The following is a 21,470-nucleotide window of genomic DNA, read 5'->3' as shown; positions in this document are numbered from 1 at the left end:
GGGACGAGACATGACTTTTTCAGATGGACACTTTCACGTCCCGCAAGACTTTGTGCCAAGAGATTTAACCACGCTTGGGGCTGGAAATAAAAGACAAAGAGTAGATGACAAAGTAGAACGTCATAAGGAATTCAAAAATGTTGGCAAGATACACATGCAGAGCAGGTTAGAGATAATGGAAGTACTAAAATTCAAAAGTCTCAAAAAAAAAAAAAAAAATCATAGTAAATATCGCATTAGCGCAAATAAACGGAAATTATTACTCAGAGAAATAACGGAAAAGCGAAAAGAGATCGAATATACTGTTCAGATTTAAACTTTAAGTCGGAGACTTGTAGATTCGTGTTGCCATCGGGGAAAAGTAGTGTTTCTTCCCAATGAAGAGGCCTATCTGTGAAAATTAAAAGATTTGTTGTTTGGTGAAAGTGAAATCCACATATGCGAACGGCAGAGACACGAAGTGGCTGGAGCATAGTGCAGGATGGCCGAGGGGATTTGGGGGTTGGTGAGCGAACTGGGCAGGGTGCAAAGCCCCCTAATCTTACATATAAACATCTATGTGTGTGTGTGTGTCTGTCTGTCCCTGAGGTGAGAGGTGGAGTCGGGGTAAGGGCTCCACATCCGAGGAAACTGAAAACTCACTTAGCCACTAATAACACAAGTGAGGTGAGCACGTCAGTAAAACGAAACTGCCGAAGAAAGACAAAGTCACTTAGCCGCTAACATCGGCAAAACGGTATCCCTTTTACTTTTCCTCCCGCCGCTAATGCACAAGCAATGCAAGCATGTCGACAAAACGACAGAGATACCCAAGGTATTTCCTTTGAATTACCTGACATCTCTACATTTCAATTTTTTTTTTTTTCTGACGATTTCAACAGTTTCTAGGAGCCCGGGCTTTTTATAGCACAGGCTTACACAGCTGGTTGCTAATAAAGAGCAATTACATACCAAGAAAACAGCTGTTTAAGACTAAAATAAGCACTAAGGATTCAAAATTTTAATGAGATCTGACAACTAAAATAAGGTATAGTGTTACTTGAGCAATAAGTGCTTCGTATTAAGCAATTGGGTTGGAACAAAAACCTGCAGCCACTGCAGCCCTTCAGGACCAACTTTGCCCACCCCTGGTGTATAGTTTGGCATTTAACTTATACTCCTCCAAGCTCATCAGCAAGCTTAGGAACACCTCACTATGCTGCTTGAAAGGAAGGCCCCAGGTGGTTTGAATTGGTTTTGTATTGTATTGACCCCCTTCTTTTTGACACTCACTGCACGCCCAACCTACCTGGAAAGGGGTCTCTCTTTGAACTGCCTTTCCCAAGGTTTCTTCCATTTTTTCCTACAAGGTTTTTTTTGGGAGTTTTTCCTTGTCTTCTTAGAGAGTCAAGGCTGGGGGGCTGTTAAGAGGCAGGGCCAGTTAAAGCCCACTGCGGCACTTCCTGTGTGATTTTGGGCTATACAAAAATAAACTGTATTGTATTGTATTGTATTGTTTGAATGAATGGCCACACTCCATCATCCCTTACCCTCAACACAGGCACTCCAAAGGGCTTTGTTCTGGGCCCTCTGCTATATTCTCGCTACACTCGATGACTTTGTGGATGTGCATGACTCTAGCATCGTTGTCAAGTTCACTGATGACATGGCTAACAACAAGGAGTGGGATTACCGGGATGAAGTATACAGTCAGGACAACAGTCTTCTGCTGAATGTTAGCAAGAGATGGGAGTTGACTGTTAACTTTGGCTGATGGGACAATACAGGCACTGCCAACCCCTCAGAATTGGAGTGGAAAGTTTTACAAAACTCAAGTGTTATCATCACAGAAGACTTGACCTGCTCTAAGCACACTACCACTTTGGTGAAGAAGGCACGACAACGCATTTACCACCTCAGATGCCTCAGGGACATTAGGCTGTCCTCCCTGTGACTAAAGAACTTCTACATATTGACCTTCAGGAGTATCCTGACAAGACATATATTACTGCCTGCTTTGGAAAATGCAAGGCTCTGCAGAGGGTGGTGTGGACAGCTGAATGCATCACTAGGTGTGCACTTTACAACTTCCAGGACATCTATACAAAGTGACATCAGACCACGGCAGAGAAGATGATCAAAAGATACCAGCCATCACAACAAACGTCTCTACTTTGTGCTGTGGCCAGGGAAATGCTATTGCTGCCTCAACACCAGCTCAGACAGACGGAGGAAGAGCTTCTTTTCAAGGTCTAGCTGCATGATAAATGGGGGCAGTGTCTACAGCATCACTGTCAAAATCACATCTTGGAGGCCCACAGTGGCTACAGATATTTGTACTAGCCACTTTCTCAACTAGTAACCAGAAAGATTTGTCTTCAAGAAAAACAAAGAACTGGTTATTAACTTTTACTGTACCAAATAGCCTCAATGTTTAGTCACTATATAGGGGGAGGATGTGGGGGCAGTGCACTTTTACAAGTACTTGGGGGGGTCCACATCAATGACAGGTTGGACTGGACTCAGGAGGTTTGGCATGGACTCCAGAATACTCACTAATATTCACCGATGTACCATTGAGAGCATTCTGTCTTGTTGTATGATGACCTGGAATGGCAGCTGTAATGCTCTGGACCGCAAAGCTCTGCAAAGGGTTGTCAGATCAATGTAACGCATCACCGGGACTGAACTGCCAGCCATCCAGGAACCACTACAGAAAGCACTGCAGGGGGAATACACAGTGGATCCCTTCTGATCCCAGCCATCCTCACCACAGATTTTTCACGTTCCTGAAGGTGGTACAGGCCCGCACCAGCAGGTTCATGGACAGTTTCTACCCACAAGCCTACAGGCTATTATACTGCTGATACTGAATAGTGATCTCTTTGACTAAGTTATTTTATAAATACTAGAAATTTTTAGACTTACCTTTTGTACATAGGCTGGAACATACATACAGTCATATGAAATAGTTTAGGAACCCCTCTCAGCCTGCAGCATAATTTACTTTCAACAAAAAAGATAACAGTGGTATGTCTTTCATTTCCTAGGAACATCTGAGTACTGCGGTGTTTTCCGAACAAAGATTTTTAGTGACGCAGTATTTAGTTGTATGAAATTAAATCAAATGAGAAAAACTGGCTGTGCACAAATGTGGGTCCCCTTGTCATTTTGCTGATTTGAATGCCTGTCACTGCTCAGTGCTGATTACTTACAACACCAAATTGGTGGGATGAGCTCGTTAAGCCTTGAACTTCATAGACCGGTGTGTCCAATCATGAGCTATAAAGGTATTTAAGGTGGTCAATTACAAGTTGTGCTTCCTTCCCTTTGACTCTCCTCTGAAGAGTGACAGCATGGGATCCTCAAAGCAACTCTCCAAAGATCTGAAAACAAAGATTGTTGAATCTCCTGGTTTAGGGGAAGGGTACAAAAAGCCATCTCAGAGGTTTAAACTGTCAGTTTCTGTAACTGTAAGGAATGGAATCAGGAAATGGAAGGCCACAGGCACAGTTGCTGTTAAACCCAGCAGGTCTGGCAGGCCAAGAAAAATACAGGAGCGGCATATGAGCAGGATTGTGAGAATGGTTACAGACAACCTACAGATGACCTCCAAAGAACTGCAAGAACATCTTGCTGCAGATGGTGTATCTGTACATTGTTCTACAATTCAGCGCAATTTGCACAAAGAACATCTGTATGGCAGGGTGATGAGAAAGAAACCCTTTCTGCATTCACGCCATAAACAGAGTCGCTTGTTGTACGCCAATGCTCATTTAGACAAGCCAGATTCATTTTGGAACAAAGTGCTTTGGACTGATGAGACAAAAATTGAGTTATTTGGTCAGAACAAAAAGTGCTTTGCATGGTGGAAGAACAACACCGCATTCCAAGAAAAACACCTGCTACCTACTGTCAAATTTGGTGGAGGTTCCATCATGCTGTGGGGTGGGCTGTGTGGCTAGTTCAGGGACTGGAGGCCTTGTTAAAGTCAAGGGTTGGATGAATTCAACCCAATATCAACAAATTCTTCAGGATAATGTTCAAGCATCAGTCACAAAGTTGAAGTTACGCAGGGGTTGGATATTCCAACAAGACAATGACCCAAAACACAGTTGGAAATCTACAAAGGCATTCATGCAGAGGGAGAAGTACAATGTTCTGGAAAGGCCGTCACAGTCCCCTGACTTGAATATCATTGAAAATCTATGGGATGGTTTGAAGCAGGCTGTCCATTCATGGCAGCCATCAGATTGAACTGAACTGGAGAGATTTTGTATGAAGAATGGTCAGAAATACCTCCATCCATAATCCAGACACTCATCAAAGGCTATAGGAGGACAGCGTCTAGAGGCTGAAAGGAGCAAAAGGAGGCTCAACTAAGTATTGATGTCATATCTCTGTTGGGGTGCCCAAATGTATACACCTGTCTAATTTTGTTATGATGCATATTGCATATTTTCTGTTCATCCAATAAACTTAATGTCACTGCTGAAATCCTACTGTGTCCATAAGGCATGTCAGATATTAAAAGGAAGTTGCTACTTTGAAAGCTCAGCCAATGAGAAACAAAAATCCAAGAAGATTTAAGAGGGGTTCCCAAACTTTTTCATATGACTGTATATACGCACTATATTCCCTGCTCTATAGACATTTAATATTTCATTATGCACCTAGATATTTTACTCTTACTATTTCTACTTTTATTTTAAGGTGTTTTCCTGTGTTATTTGAGTCCAAGAATGTCATTACTGGTAATGATGTTCCATTGTTATCTGTATATGACAATAACCTTGAAATTGAAATTGACTGGTTTCGGAACACAGAGGAACTATATAAGAAAGGGAAGAGCAGGCTCTTTTTTCTTAGGAGATATGGGCAATAACATCCTTCACATACTGCATAAATGTGTGATGGCCAGTGTGATTTTATACTCTATGGTGTGCTAGGATTGTAACATTACTTCAAGAAAGGCCCACTGAATCAACAAACTAAATAAAAAGGCAGGATAAGTTATTGCACACCATCTTGACACCATGGAGGTGAAAGTGGAGGAGAGAATGAAATCAAAACTTCACATCTTCGATAGGGGCCAGTGTACTGGGCTGGTAACATCACTTCAAAAGAGGCCCACCGAATCAGCAGACTAATTAAAAGGGTAGGCTCAGGTATAGGAGTCACTCTAGACAATGTGGAGGAGAGAATGAGGACAAAATTGAGTGCCATTATAAACAATGTTGCACATCCTCTCTTTCAGCCAACTGATTATTCAGCAAAAGCGTGTCAAAAAACAAGACTGGGCCTCCTTCATTACAGCATGCAGCAGCCTTTACAGAAGCTCTCACTCTTTTTTATCTAGAATTATCAATGTTTTTAATGTAAACTGATTCATGTTATTAATAAGTAATGTTAAGATTTGGCCTCTGGCTTGTTGCCATACATTTTTGAACAGATTTTTAAACTAAACTGAAGAGATGCTGCTGTCAACAACGACCTGTGCATCGGCCCGCCTTGGCTGCCTCTCAAACAATCTATGAATTTGGAAAATGTCACATGGTGAGTATAAAATATCTGATGCCTGCCAACATTTAGAACGTCTTAAGAATGTGGGAGGACGCTGGGGAATGTAAACATTCCCATATTCACCTGGCAGCACTGCTATCACTCCCACCCAAAAGACCTCCAGTTATGCTCTATGGGAAGAGCTGTTCATCCGAAAATTAAAAGGACAAAGAGCTGGTGCAAGGATAAAAACTACAAACTCATCTGGAGATGGAGGAGGTGAAGATTCCAAGTGAGGATGGGGTTGTGATGAAAAGAATTCAGACCTGATCTGACTTCATGGAGTGAGAAATGTTCTATTGCTTTCATACAATATGTTTGAACTTTTATATCTCATGGCGAGTTACAGAAAGTCCACATACTGTGATATTTTGGGTACCACAGAGAACTGGCTTACACCTCTTTATTTCAGATGCTATTTTAATGCTGGATGGGTTTGATCAGACTGAATGGAAAAAGAAGGAGGAAGACAGGAGGGTTTTGTGAAAATACAATGGTGACAAAGGGAGCAGAGTACAATGCAAGCTAAAATATGTGCAATTAGTGCAGACTGAATTCATCCAGGTCACAGCCCACGAAAGTTACGTTACAGCATCCTGTCTGACTCAGCAACAGAAATGATACACACTGTACCAATAACCATAATAATAACACGCTTTATTTATATAGCATCCTTCCCATGATAACTTACTGATAAATCATTCTGAATGCTGGTGATTTCAAACAAGGAATCAAGTGTCTATTAGGCATGTTCCACTTGTGGACACTAAACAAAGCTGGACCTGCTTTACCCAAATATTAATTACTCTGGATATAAGCTTGTGGTACAATCTGAGCAGGTCTGACCTCACTTATAAGCCTGTAATTGACAGCAACAGCTCTTTGTCATCCAAACCAGACAGGTTGTTGTTTGTTTTTATTATATTTATTTTCTTTTTTTTTTTTTTTTTTATAATAGTTTTTCTAAAACTTTAATTTCCTTTGGGGACAATAAGTATACTCGATCGATTGATCGTCAGATGTCAAATACACTTTATAATTAAAAGACAGATAGGATGTCAAATGCACTATATACTTAAAAGACAAATACGATGTCAAAGACATAGACAGACAGACACATAAGATGTGAAAGGCACTATATTACAGACAAACAGATATTTGTCCCCAGAGGGAAATTTGGCTTGGTACTTGTGTACTAAACAGACAGCTAGTACCCTTTTCTATTATCATGACGCAAATCAGATTTTTGTTTTGAACATTAGGCACCCAAAGGGGACATTAACATTAGGGACCTATAGGCAACTATGCTCCACCCCGACTAACTTTAAGGTTAGTATTTATGGTTGGGGTAGGTCAGTCTAATAATTGAAACTCCAAAAATTAAGCAACCAGGGCGCCTCCCCTATGGAACCCAACACTAGAATGGGTAGGAACTGACCTGGCAACCCCTTCACTTCTGGACCGTTTAGTACATAAGTACCTTTGGCTTTTTATACAAGCTCTTTAAATAAAAACAGATTCTCTCTCCATAGATGTTAATATATATGGAAGAGAAGGTCTGTGATACACTTTCAGCCCCTGTCAGGGGCCTTCATCAGAGGATAATGCTTAGACTTACAAGAATCAAAGGCAACATATAGTAAAAAATCTCCCCCCACCCCAGTAATTTTTTACTGTATATTGCCTTTGATTCTTGTAAGTCTAAGCATTATCCTCTGATGAAGGCCCCTGACAGGGGCTGAAAGCTCAGGAATAAAAAACTGCTTTAGATACGTAATTCATTTTCTCACTTTGTGGATCTCCAGCTGCAAATATATACAAAGAGAGAGATTTTATCAACACACACACACACTATGGCCTGAACACACACCAGAAAAGCCGAAAAGAAAGAAAATTTCTGACTTGGCAGTCACAGTGGGGCATTAGATAGATGGCAAAGAAGAGGATGAGAACAAAACTGAAGCTATTATGAAAAATGCTGCACATCCTCTCTCTGATACCCTAACACAGGACAACAAATTACTCAGCAAACATGTGTCAAGAAAAATGCTACTGGGGCTTCTTTAGATCAAAAGCAATATGCATGTATCCTCAGAGAGCGGGTGTGCAGCATTGTTCATTATGGTACTCAGTTTTAATTCACCCCTTTGTTATCTATCAATCGATCTAATGCCCCAGTGTGACTGCCAAGTCAGAGGTTTTCCTTCTTTTTAGCTATTCGGGACCATAGTGTGTGTATAATTTATTTAATGAGGTTCTGTAAAAAGCCAAAATTCCCCCTGCTGACAAATAAAATTCTTATCTATGTATCTAACACGCTGCCAGCAGTGGTATCTTGGCATCAGTCCTGTACTGGAGAAAAAACAGAGTGATGGCCAGATGTGGTTTATTTGGGTTAGATTAAAGCACACTGAACGTACAGCATGTACACCCTAGCATTCAGGAGCAAATACTCACGTATGTAAATAATTTCCCATAGCGCTTCTCAAATATTGATCCTCCACAATAATAAAGTAATGCAGCTGTCCATTACGTGGAAGAGAGACTCTGAAATCACGTTAGGCCTGTGTAACCTTGTGCAGCTCACGCAAAGTAGCTTATCGATTTCCTGTGCTTTCACCTCTAGTGAAAGCATATAAACATGCGAGAAATAGTCGCTAGAATTGTAGGATCTGCTGGACCGCGCCTACATCCTTCAAATCGTTGAGACATGGCAACCCCTTCACTTCGGGTCAGGCTGCTCTCGGGCGTGCACTGCAACTGGCGGTTCACAGCGAGTTTCGCTTCCGCCATCTGTCCTTCTGTCACACATTGCTGGTAAAACTAGTTCTCGTCCCACTCACACACTGTACTCTACGACCGGTCATGCGTTTAAGACAACAAACCAAGAGCGACATTGAATCCGTGCCTGTTATTCATCATAAGCCACCAGTCCCCAACCTCCCCCCTTAGCGACCGGGAAACCCACCGTAAGTCTCCGACATGTCTTCGTCACGACTTCCTGCTACTAAACACTGCCGTCTGTCGGGTAGGACCGGGTGAATGTCCTCGCGGTTTTGTCGTTGATTATTTTACTTTCCGTTTTTGCTTGTTTGTTTGTTTTTTGAAACAACTCGAGACCTGGAACTAGATGGCGGCGCACTCAGCGCTTCCTTACTCAGCGACGACGCAATCGATGCGCATCTTGAGCACGTCACTACGCACTGACGCCAAAGCGTCGTGGCCCCGCCCACCCAATGGCCGAGGATTTCCACTCCTGCTATCAATACGTGGACAAACAGCATAGAATAACGCCTCAAATACAGTACGTGAAACGCATGCCAGCAGCTTTATCTTTAATAAGATCAAGTTTTCAACTAGAAACAGATTTCTTAAAGCAAACGAACAAAAACAAAAAAATAAATTCTGTTTATTATCATGCTGCACACAGTCATGTGAAAAAGTAAGTATACCCCATGGAAATGATTGTCTTTTTCAACATATTTGAACATGCAAACTTTAGTTCTTCATGCAGGCGGTGCCTTCAGATAAGGTGATATACTTGAACACATGACACCTCAAAGTGACAAGAAGTATTCTTTCTCATAATCTACAGTGGTGTGAAAAACTATTTGCCCCCTTCCTGATTTCTTATTCTTTTGCATGTTTGTCACACAAAATGTTTCTGATCATCAAACACATTTAACCATTAGTCAAATATAACACAAGTAAACACAAAATGCAGTTTTTAAATGATGGTTTTTATTATTTAGGGAGAAAAAAAATCCAAACCTACATGGCCCTGTGTAAAAAAGTAATTGCCCCCTTGTTAAAAAATAACCTAACTGTGGTGTATCACACCTGAATTCAATTTCCGTAGCCACCCCCAGGCCTGATTACTGCCACACCTGTTTCAATCAAGAAATCACTTAAATAGGAGCTGCCTGACACAGAGAAGTAGACCAAAAGCACCTCAAAAGCTAGACATCATGCCAAGATCCAAAGAAATTCAGGAACAAATGAGAACAGAAGTAATTGAGATCTATCAGTCTGGTAAAGGTTATAAAGCCATTTCTAAAGCTTTGGGACTCCAGCGAACCACAGTGAGAGCAATTATCCACAAATGGCAAAAACATGGAACAGTGGTGAACCTTCCCAGGAGTGGCCGGCCGACCAAAATTACCCCAAGAGCGCAGAGACGACTCATCCGAGAGGTCACAAAAGACCCCAGGACAACGTCTAAAGAACTGCAGGCCTCACTTGCCTCAATTAAGGTCAGTGTTCACTACTCCACCATAAGAAAGAGACTGGGCAAAAACGGCCTGCATGGCAGATTTCCAAGACGCAAACCACTGTTAAGCAAAAAGAACATTAGGGCTCGTCTCAATTTTGCTAAGAAACATCTCAATGATTGCCAAGACTTTTGGGAAAATACCTTGTGGACTGATGAGACAAAAGTTGAACTTTTTGGAAGGCAAATGTCCCGTTACATCTGGCGTAAAAGGAACACAGCATTTCAGAAAAAGAACATCATACCAACAGTAAAATATGGTGGTGGTAGTGTGATGGTCTGGGGTTGTTTTGCTGCTTCAGGACCTGGAAGGCTTGCTGTGATAGATGGAACCATGAATTCTACTGTCTACCAAAAAATCCTGAAGGAGAATGTCCGGCCATCTGTTCGTCAACTCAAGCTGAAGCGATCTTGGTTGCTGCAACAGGACAATGACCCAAAACACACCAGCAAATCCACCTCTGAATGGCTGAAGAAAAACAAAATGAAGACTTTGGAGTGGCCTAGTCAAAGTCCTGACCTGAATCCAATTGAGATGCTATGGCATGACCTTAAAAAGGCGGTTCATGCTAGAAAACCCTCAAATAAAGCTGAATTACAACAATTTTGCAAAGATGAGTGGGCCAAAATTCCTCTAGAGCGCTGTAAAAGACTCACTGCAAGTTATCGCAAACGCTTGATTGCAGTTATTGCTGCTAAGGGTGGCCCAACCAGTTATTAGGTTCAGGGGGCAATTACTTTTTCACACAGGGCCATGTAGGTTTGGATTTTTTTTTCTCCCTAAATAATAAAAACCACCATTTACAAACTGCATTTTGTGTTTACTTGTGTTATATTTGACTAATGGTTAAATGTGTTTGATGATCAGAAACATTTTGTGTGACAAACATGCAAAAGAATAAGAAATCAGGAAGGGGGCAAATAGTTTTTCACACCACTGTAAATGAACAAAAATGAAGATTTGTCACGTGGAAAATGTCCACATTTTCATTTGTCACCACTTCAGCTCCATCAGATTAGAATGAGTTGTTAAAAATGAGGTGCCAATGATTAGAACCTCCTTAATGGGTATGCAGGTGAACCCTGTCTTATTTAAACCACAGATATGAGGGGGTCTGGTGTTCTATTTACTATTGTGTGGTGTCATCATACCAAGATCAAATGAGCGCTCTAAGGCCCTCAGAACGAAGAATGTGGATGCCAAGGACACTGGCAAGGGATTTAAAAACATCACCAAATTATTTTTAATCAATCATTCCACTGTAAGAAGATCACCTACAAGTAGATTTCAAATGACTGCTATTTTTTCTGTGATTGGCCGGCCCAGCAAATTGAGCCAGAGAGCTGACTGTTTGATACTAAAAGAAGTTCCCCAAAAAGAACCCCAAAATTTCATTGTGGGATCTTCATGTCCAGGTAAGGAATCTTCCTCTCCTTCATCTGGAATGTCCACCCATCCATCTGGGGAGTCTTGTAAAGGTACGGCACCTTTCTCTCTCGTCTGTCCACTTGGGGCTTCCCATCTGGGTAAGGAACCTTCCCCTCTTCTGGTCGGGATGCTCATCCATCCTGTGTGGCACTTACAGCAGCTAAGCAAAGACCAGGTGTTCTATAAGAATGGACAGATGAATCAAAGTTAGAGTTGTCTGGTCAAAGGAACAGTAGACATGCTGGGTGCAAAACGGAAGAGAATATTTCAAGAGAAGAACCTCATACCAACTGTAAAGCATAATGATGGAAAAGTTCTGGCTTGCTGTCAGGACCTGGGCAGCTTGCAGTCATCAGGGCATCTATGGATTCTGCATCATATCAAAGTGTGCTTGAGGAGAATGTAAGGCCATCTATTCAAAAGGTAACACTGAACATTGGACAGATGAATCAAAGTTAGAATTGATGGGGTACTTATTTTGCTGGTTTTTGGCATGATGAAATCACTTCTTACAAAGAATGTAAGTGTAATGCCTCTCAATCTTGCCATTTGTTAGGGTGTGGTGCAAATGTGGGGTTCAGTTGTGGTTTGACACCAGAACATCTAACTTTACTACAATGCTTCACAGAGCAGCTGCCGTGTGGGACATCCTGAAACTTCACAGGATCCCCTCGAAGTTGCTGGATATCATGGCCAGCCTGTCCACTGGTACTGTGAGTGCTGTGCATAGTGGAGACAGAACCTGTGTTTTTCCCAGTTGATTCTGCGGTTCATCAGGGGTGTGTGTTCTGCTCCTACTCTGTTCAATGCTTGTATGGACTGGATGTTGGTCAGGGTCGTGGGGTCCAGCGGCTGTGGGGCATCTGCTGGTGAAGAAAGATTCACTGATGTTGACTTTGCTGAGGATGCTGTGATCTTCATGGAGTCAATGGAGGCTCTTGAGAGACTGAGTGAGGAGTCTGAGCATTGGGGCTTGCGAGTGTCCTGGTAAAAACCAAAGATCCAGGCCTTTAATGACCTCTTGGGCATGGCCATCAGCAGTGTGTCTGTCTGCAGAGAGAGTGTCGACCTGTCAAGAGGTTTACTTACCTTGGCAGTGACATTCATGTCTCTGGTGACTCTTTCTATGAAGTCAGTAGACGGATTGGGAGAGCATGGGGGGGGGTCATGAGGTCAATGGAAAGGGGTGCATGCCGCTCCCGATATCTGCAAAAAGACAAAGGTCCAAGTCTTTAGAGTCCTGGTGCTTCCTGTTTGTGAGACATTGGGCGCTCTCCAGTCACCTGAGATGAAGACTGGACCCCTTCACTACTGTGTCTCTTCAGAGAATCCTTGGGTACCACTGGTTTGATTTTGTGCTGCTCACAGAGTCCTGAATGAGGCACATGACCTGCATTCTGAGGGAGCGTCAGTTACGGTCATGTGGTGCAATTCCCTAAGGGTGATCTGGCTTACAGGATCCTCATTGTTGAGGACCCAGTGACTGAACCAGGCCAAGGGGATGCCCACATAATACCTCACTGTGGCACATAGGCGGTCATTTCCGGAGAGTGTGACTGGACTGCATGTATGCCCTGGGGTTTGCCAACCAGTATCCCGAGTTGTTTCATCGTGTATTGAGTGCAGAAACATGCTGTACCAGTGCCTGCTCCCCAATCTGACCTGACCTGACCTGAGAATGCTTCTTGCCAAATTCACATGGGCTAATAATTTTGACCTCCCCAATTTTCAATAAAGTTGTTATACAGCAACATAGAAGTTGTTTTTTTAAATAAAGCATGATCACAAATCATATCTCACTGCTGCCAGTCCTCTCATAATTTCTCAAACTAATGGAATGCCAATGCCTTTGGGGTGTAAGAGGAAGACTCACAGAGACACCCGGGGACAACTGAAGATTTCAAGCCCCCTCCTGTTTGCCAAAATGCAATGGGGAAGGGAAATTTGGCGCCCCCTGGATGCTGCGCCCGGGGACAGATGTCCTCCCTTGCCCCAACCAGCTACTGAACAAGTTACTGTTAATTCCCTTCTTAGGAAAACAGAAGAAGTTTAAAGATAATGTACGATGTCTGTCCAAAAAAAAAAAAAATGGCTGCACACTTTAATATTTGGGCGGACCACCGTTAGCTTTGCTGAACCGCTCATGGGGTTAAGGTCAGAACTCTATGATGGACAGGTCATGTGTGGAAATGATTCTTCATGCTCCCTCAATGAATCTTGGCATTGTCATCCTAGAATATGGCTGAAGAAAAAGCCATTGATGAGATAACCTGCTGTGGATGCTAGGGGTCACTGTTGCCCCTTTACACCCAACAGACAGATACCAGGTAAAAGCACTAAGAAGTATTTTAATACTTAGGCTGGATTTATACTTCACGCGACGGTGGACACTCCTTCTACGCAAGCGTTGTACTGTTTCTATTTGCGCCCGTACTTTACGTAAATCTGGAGGAATCCACCAGGTGGCAGTGCAAGATATTATCACAGTGAGAACAGGTTCGGCTTCACTGTGTCATGAATTGCCTGGAACACCCATTAAATTCCGATGACACCTTACCGCAATATCTCTGAAAAGGATGTTTAATGATTAAATCCATCAGTCCAGGGATTTGTCCATTTCAGCTAGCATTGGGCACGAGGCTGAAACAATCCCTGGACAAGGCATCAGCTCATCGCAAGGTGAATACAAGCACACACATACACGCTGGCGCCATTTTAGTGTCACCAAATCTGCATATCTTTGGAAGGAAACCGGAGCACACGGTGGAAACCCAGCAGGAAAACATAGAAAACTCCAGGCAGGGAATATCAGTGACAAGACTCCCTGTGAGACAGCAGTGCTACCGCTCCGCCACCGTGTCACCCCCTTGTGTGTAAATAACAGTATTCATTATTTAAACGAAATTAACGACTTATCTGTAAAATGTAACATGCTGTATATACTTCAATGCATTTCATCATGAAAGTGATATCAAGTATAAATCTGAGGATTCTAAATGTGCAGAAAGTTGGAATATCATACATTTAATTCTATTCTATTGCTGTTTGCCACTGCTGTCAGTACCGGAGGTATGTGAGACTTTTAAAATATATCGTGTCATTACGATCGGGAATATGCGACGCTTGAATATAAAAGCACCACGAATGCATCTGTATGTCGGCATTTTACTTCACCACTTTGAACTGCGCCCCGCGACTTTTTGCTAGTACAGTACAATACAATACAATACAGTTTATTTTTGTATAGCCCAAAATCACACAGGAAGTGCCGCAGTGGGCTTTAACAGGCCCTGCCTCTTGACAGCCCCCCAGCCTTGACTCTCTAAGAAGACAAGGAAAACTCCCAAAAAAAACCTTGTAGGGAAAATGGAAGAAACCTCGGGAAAGGCAGTTCAAAGAGAGACCCCTTTCCAGGTAGGTTGGGCGTGCAGTGGGTGTCAAAAGAAGGGGGTCAATACAATACAATACACAGAACAGAACAAATCCTCAATACAGTATAAAATAAAAAGGTTTTTATTTAGAAGTAAAAAGAATAAAAATTTTAGAAGTACGGAGGAGAATTTAACAGTAGATGATATCACATAATAAGATTTGGATAATTTTACACTCCTGGAGACCTCATCCATCAAGCTGCCTCCCCCATTTGGCCATTCCACGGCTGAAACAGTGTTGGGCCAGCCAATCCGATGAAAGGACCCCTCTTTCCCACGATTCCTGCGATCCTCCATCAGGGATGACTTTACCTTAGCCAGGCAAAACAACTTGGCAGGAGGGTCGTGGCACCAAGTGCCATATTTGAGTACCGAGAAGAGAAACAGAAAAGGTGAGGGTTAGTATCCAATTCTAGCTATCATGTTATTTATGTTTTAGTGCTAATGACTAACAACAGAGATGCAGTCTGTACAGTTAATCAGCAGCTCTAGTCAGGGTGTGCTAAACTGAAGTAGTGAGTCTTCAGCCGAGATTTAAAAGCTGAGACCGAAGGGGCATCTCTTATAGTAGCAGGCAGACCATTCCACAGTTTAGGGGCCCTGTAACTAAAAGCTCGACCTCCCACTGTTATTTTATTAATCCTTGGAACCATAAGCACTAGTTGTCAGTCAGTCATTTTCCAACCTGCTATATCATAACACAGGGTCAGGGGGGTCACACAGAACCAATCCCAGCCAGCACAGGGTGCAGCCCACCGCATGACATACACACACCCACCAAACACACACTAGGGACAATTTAGGATCGCCAATGCACCTAACCTGCATGTCTTTGGACTGTGGGAGGAAACCAGAGCACCCAGAGGAAACCCACGTAGACACGGGGAGAACATGCAAACTCCATGCAGGGAAGACCCAGGAAGCGAACCCAAGTCTCCTTACTGCAAGGCAGCAGCGATACCACTGCACCACCGTGCCACCCTACACTAGTTGAAATGTAGATAATCAATGCAGAGCTCAGCGTTAACGTTTGCAATGCAGTGTGTCCATCTGGTTGCTATGTCTCTATTGTGTACCGTTTGCCACAGGATTCACAAAAGCTGTGCTAACGTTTACGATGCACCATCTGTTGGAGAGCAGAGGCATAGCATCCAGACAGGCACACAGATGCTTATCCTTTTATTAAATAAGACAATGTTGTTTAGCCGAGACCAGATCCGATTGAAGCAACCCATAGGCTTGTACAGTGGGCACTATGCATGTTGGGTCCATCACTTTGTGGGAGTCCCTCCTTACCCTGATGCACCCATTGCTCTAGAATAGGGCAATTCCAGACTCATCAGACCATATGACCTTTTCCCATTGCTGCACAGTCCAAAGGAAGTCATTTATTCCTATTAGCCTTCCTATGAAGTGACTTTCCTCTGGACACAGAGCTGTTTTTAGTTCCAGTCCTGTACGTCCTTGTCACATTGTGCGTGTGGAATCGCTCATCACTGTTTAACATAGTCATGAGATCTACTGTCGATTTTCTATGATTTTACTTCACCAAGCATTTTAAGTGATCTCCGGTAATGGTCGTTCAAGATTTTTTTCTCCTTTTGTGAAGTTGATGGTTCACCACTGTCCTTCCAGGTTTTAGTGATGCGTTGGATGTTTCTTAACCCACTTCCATTCATTTCATCAATTTCCTTTGATGTTTTCTTTTCTTGATGCAGGCCAATAATTGGTTCTTAGGGTCCTTATTGCCACATGTACAGAGTCCAGTGATATTCTTACATGTGTGTGTTAATCAACATGCAACACACCACCACTCTCTAGTGCCATGATCAGTGAGTAGAAGTGCCATACCTCAAACTGTCTGTCTTTATCATCTGAAAGAACGTCTTTACCACAAAGTTAGAATTATAATGAGACAAGACCCTTCAGTCTCAGCATACATCATTAATAATCCCCCTTAATAAAAGAATTAGTGCCTGTGTATCTGTGTGTCCATCCGGTTACAATGTCTCTGTCATTCCAACAGATGGCACATTATAAACATTTGTAGTAATAAAATGCATTGCATTAGTCATTCCAACAGATGGCACATCATAAACATTTGTAGTAATAAAATGCATTGCATTAGTCATTCCAACAGATGGCGCATCACAAACATTATCACTGCTTTTTAAAATCCCATACCAAATGGCATATAACAGAGACTGTGCATCCATCCTGGTGCGATGTCTCTGTTATTCCGGCAAATGGTGCTTCACAAACATTTGTACTAATAAAATGCATTGTGTTTGTCATTTAAACAGTTGGCACATCATAACCATTAACACTGCTTTTACAAATCCCATGCATTTTTCATTCCAACAGCTGGTGCATTGCAAACATTTGTGACAATGCATTGTATTATGCGTCTATGATTTCTCGTTCTTGCAGATTCATTTTATACTTTATACTTTATCCGTGATTATCATGCTCACCTACCAGCAACTGGAACAGTCTGGCTTTACGCCTAAGAAGTCTACCATCCTGGCACTGAGGGCTCTCATGCAGTGCAAACGCGAATATCGGCAGAGTTTCTTTGCAGCCTTTGTCAATTTTTGTAAAGCGTTTGACTCAGTTAATTGAGTTGCCCTGTGGGACATCCTGAGGGTTTGCGGGATCCCCTCAAGGTTGCTGGATATCATGGCCGGCCTGTACACTGGTACTGTGAGTGCTGTTCAGAGTGGAGGCAGGACCTCTGCATTTTTCCCAGTTGATTCTGCGGTTTGTCAGGGGTGTGTTCTGTTCCTCCTCTGTGCAATGCTTGCATGGAGTGGGCGTTGGGCAAGGTCGTGGGGTCCAGTGGAAGTGGGGCATCTGTTGGTGAAGAAAGATTCACGGATCTTGACTTTGCTGATGATGCTGTGATCTTTGTGGAGTCAATGGAGGCTCTGATTGGGGCTCTCGAAAAACTGAGAAAGGAATCTGAGTGTCTGGGCTTGCGAGTGTCCTGATAAAAACCAAAGAGCCAGGCCTTTAATGACCTCTTGGGCACGGCCATCAGCAGTGTGTCTGTCTGTGGAGAGAGTGTCGGCCTCGTTGAGAGGTTTACTTTTACATTCATGTCTCTGGTGACTCTTTCTATGAAGTCAGTAGACGGATTAGGAGAGCATGGGGGGTCATGAGGTCACTAAAAAAGGGATGTGTGGCGCTCCCAATATCTCTGCAAAAGGACTAAGGTCCAAGTCTTTAGAGTCCTGGTGCTTCCTGTCTTGCTATATGGTTGTGAGACATGGACGTTATCCAGTGACCTGAGATGAAGACTGGACTCCTTCAGTACTGTGTCTCTCCGGAAAATCCTTGGGTACCACAGGTTTGACTTTATGTTGCTAACAGAGTCCCGAATGAGGCACATGACCTGCATTGTGAGGGAGTGTCAGTTACTGCACTGTGGCTCATTTCCCCGAGGGTGATCCAGCTCATAAGCTCCTCACTGTTGGGGACCCGAGTGGCTGGACCAGGCCAAGGGGTCACCCACGTAACATCTGGCTGCAGCAGATAGAGGGTCATTTCCAGAGGGTGGGACTGGACCATGTGTCTGCCTGGGGGGTTGCCAACCAGGATCCAGAGTTGTTTCATCGTGTAGTGGGTGCGGCAACACACTGTACCAGTGCAGGCTCTCGACTTGACTTGACTTGACTTGACTTATAAGATCAGACCATATCTGCTGGAGTATGCAGCACAGTTCCTGGTCCAGGATTTTTGGACTACTGTAACTCTGTGTTGGCAGGAGCATTGGCATGTGTCACCAACCTGCTACAGATGATTCAAAATGCAGTAGTACGTCTGGTGTGCACATGTCACTCCTCTCTTCTGATCACTGCAGTGACTTTCTGTAGTGGCATGTGTTCATTTCAGTCCTTGATCCTCAACTACAGAGTAGTCAGTGGGTCTGCAGCTATACATGGAGACACTTGTGAGGTCTTGTGCTCCTTCTTGACCACCCAGGTCTGCTGTTGAAAGGCATCCAGTGATGCAACCTCTGCATGGCAGCAAATCTCAATCCAAGCTCTTTTCATGTGTAGCTCCTGGCTGATGGAACAAGTCGCCCACCCACCCACCTCTATTCAAACTGCTGACTCCCTCAATGTTTTTTAAGAAGCATTTGAAGACCCTCTTGTTCGGTGAAGTTCTCATATTAGCTGTTAGGCTTTGTAACCTAAATATTGAAACTCACTTGTATTTTGTTTTGAGCTCTGCACTCGTGATGAATTTTGTACCCTTGTCACCTCTCACACCTGTCCCCCATTCTGAAGTTTACTCGATTATGTTGATTTGTTTTGTAAGTTGCTTTGGTTGCTTTGGATTAAAGCGCCTGCTAAGCAAATAAATGTTAATGTAAATGTGTTTACATGTTTGAATTAACTCACTCAGCGTCACACAGAGAGTTGCTGGATGAGCTGAATTTGTAATCTTCTGATCTTCTGAAGTGTCTGCTAAGCAAATAAATGTTAATGTACTTCAGAACAAAGAGTAGTGTTTGCCCAGAGCCTGCTCTTCAACCGTAGCACCAAACTTGACAGGTTTTTACAGTGCAAGGTAAGGCACCGGAGAGCGGGCACACGTTGTGTGTTAATTAGCACATGCAAGTCAGAACTTCACTGGACTCCGCACATGTGACAGTAAACCTACAGTGGTGGCCATAAGTTCTGAGGATGAGCCAAGTGTCGGTTTTCACAAAGTTTGCTGCTTCAGTGTTTTTAGATCTTTTTGTCAGATGTTTCTATGGTGTACTGAAGTAAAATTACTAGCAGTTCAGAAGTTTCAAAGTCTTTTATTGACAATGACATGAAGTTTATGCGCAGAGTCCATATTTGCAGTGTTGGCCCTTCTTTCTTTTTCAAGACCTCTGCAATTCACCCTGGCAGGCTGGCAATCAACTTCTAGGCTAAATCCTGACTGATGGCAGCCCATAATCATTGCTTGGAGTTTGTCAGAATTGGTGGGTTTTTATTTGAGGATTGACCACAAGTTCTCAATAGGATTAAAGGTCTGGGGAGATTCCTGGCCATTGACCCAAAATTTCAATGTTTTGTTCCCTGAGTCACTTAGTTCTCACTTTTGCCTTATGGCCCGGTGCTCCATCATGCTGGATTGTTCATTGTGGGTCACCAAACTGTTCTTGGATGGTTGGGAGAAGTTGCTCTTAGAGGATGTTTTGGTCCCATTCTTTATTCATGGCTCAGGATTGGGGGGCACCACCAGTGCAGAGCTTGCTCAGGAATGGCAGCAGGCAGGTGTGAGTGAGATGAAGACTTTTGGAGGATGGCCTGGTGGGAGTCAAGAAGGGCAGCAAAGAAGCCAAGAAAAACATCAAGGACAGACTGATAATCTGGGATTGGACTGGTGAGGACTGCTGGGGTCAAGTCATTTTCTGTGATGAATCCCCTTTCTGATTGTTTGGGGCATCCAGAGAAGAAAAGGTGAGCGGCGCAACCATCAGTCCTGTGCCACGCCAACAGTAAAGCATCTTGAGACTATTCATGTGTGGAGTTGCTTCTCAGCCAAGGCAGTGGGCTCACTCACAATTTGGCCAGCCATGAATAAAGAATGGGACCAAAACATCCTCCGAGAGCAACTTCTCCCAACCATCCAAGAACAGTTTGGTGACCAACAATGCCTTTTCCAGGCTCCCATATATGGAGACACATCTGAGGTCCTGTGCTCCTTCTTGACCACTCATGTCTGCTGTTAAACAGTGTCTGGTGATACCACTTCTGCTTAGTAGGTATCAAATCTCAACTTAGACTAATGGGTCTGCACCCATATATGGAGGCACTTCTGAGGTCCTAGTCTCCTCCTCAACCACTCAGGTCTGCTGTTGAACGTGTCTGGTGATGCCACCTCTGTGTGGTATCAAATCTTTACTAAGACTAAAGGGCCATAAGGCAAAAGTGCCTTGGGGAACTAAATATCGAAATTTGGGGTCCATGGCCAGGACACTCCGTATTGAGAACTTACAATACAATACAATACAATACAATTTATTTTTGTATTGCCCAAAAGTGCCGCAATGGGCTTTAACAGGCCCTGCCTCTTGACAGCCCCCCAGCCCTGACTCTCTAAGAAGACAAGGAAAAACTCCCCCAAAAAAACCCTTGTAGGGAAAAAATGGAAGAAACCTCGGAAAAGGCAGTTCAAAGAGAGACCCCTTTACAGATAGGTTGGGAGTGCAGTGGGTGTCAAAAAGAAGGGGGTCAATACAAAGCAATACAATACACAGAACAGAACAAATCCTCAATACAGTATAAAAATAAAAATTTTAGTAGTACGGAGCAGAATTTAACAGTAGATTATATCACATACAATGATTTGGATTTGTTTAGAGTCCTGGAGACCTTATCCATCAAGCTGCCTCCCCCATTTGGCCATCCCACAGCTGAAATAGCGCTAATCCGATGAAAGGACCCCTCATTCCCACGATTCATGTGATCCTCCATCAGGGATGACTTTACCTTAAAGTCAGGCAAAACAACTTGGCAGGAAGGCAGTAGCACCAAGTGCCACATTTGAGTACCGGGAAGAGAAACAGAACAGGTGAGGGTTAGTATCCAATTATAACTGTCATGTTACTTATGTTTTAGTGCTAATGACTAACAACAGAGATGTAGTCTGTACAGTAAATCAGCAGCTCTAGTCAGGGTGTGCTAAACTGAAGTAGTGAGTCTAGAGCCGGGATTTAAAAGCTGAGACTGAAGGAGCATCTCTTATAGTAGCAGGCAGACCACTCCACAGTTTAACGGGGGTCCATTAACTGAAAAGC

The 21,470-nt window shown here is 43.3% G+C and overlaps 2 protein-coding genes across 2 annotated transcripts in view; one reads left to right on the top strand and one right to left on the bottom strand.

Moving 5' to 3' along the window:
• The window catches only part of rab4b (RAB4B, member RAS oncogene family), a 73,737-nt gene extending 65,003 nt beyond the window's left edge, over positions 1–8,734 (bottom strand). Inside the window, 1 exon segment of the mRNA XM_051934389.1 lies at positions 8,510–8,734. Within this exon segment, the coding sequence (XP_051790349.1) occupies positions 8,510–8,525 (16 nt within the window). The 5' untranslated portion in view covers positions 8,526–8,734.
• ap2s1 (adaptor related protein complex 2 subunit sigma 1) overlaps positions 1–21,470 on the top strand; it is a 372,915-nt gene that overhangs the window by 234,319 nt on the left and 117,126 nt on the right. The gene's annotated exons all lie outside the window — the stretch shown is intronic.

The sequence above is a fragment of the Erpetoichthys calabaricus genome, chromosome 1, assembly GCF_900747795.2.
Source record: "Erpetoichthys calabaricus chromosome 1, fErpCal1.3, whole genome shotgun sequence".
In the NCBI taxonomy this organism is placed as follows: Eukaryota; Metazoa; Chordata; class Cladistia; order Polypteriformes; family Polypteridae; genus Erpetoichthys; species Erpetoichthys calabaricus.
Note: the sequence above shows the minus strand (reverse complement) of the source record. Positions and strands in the feature narration are given on the sequence as shown.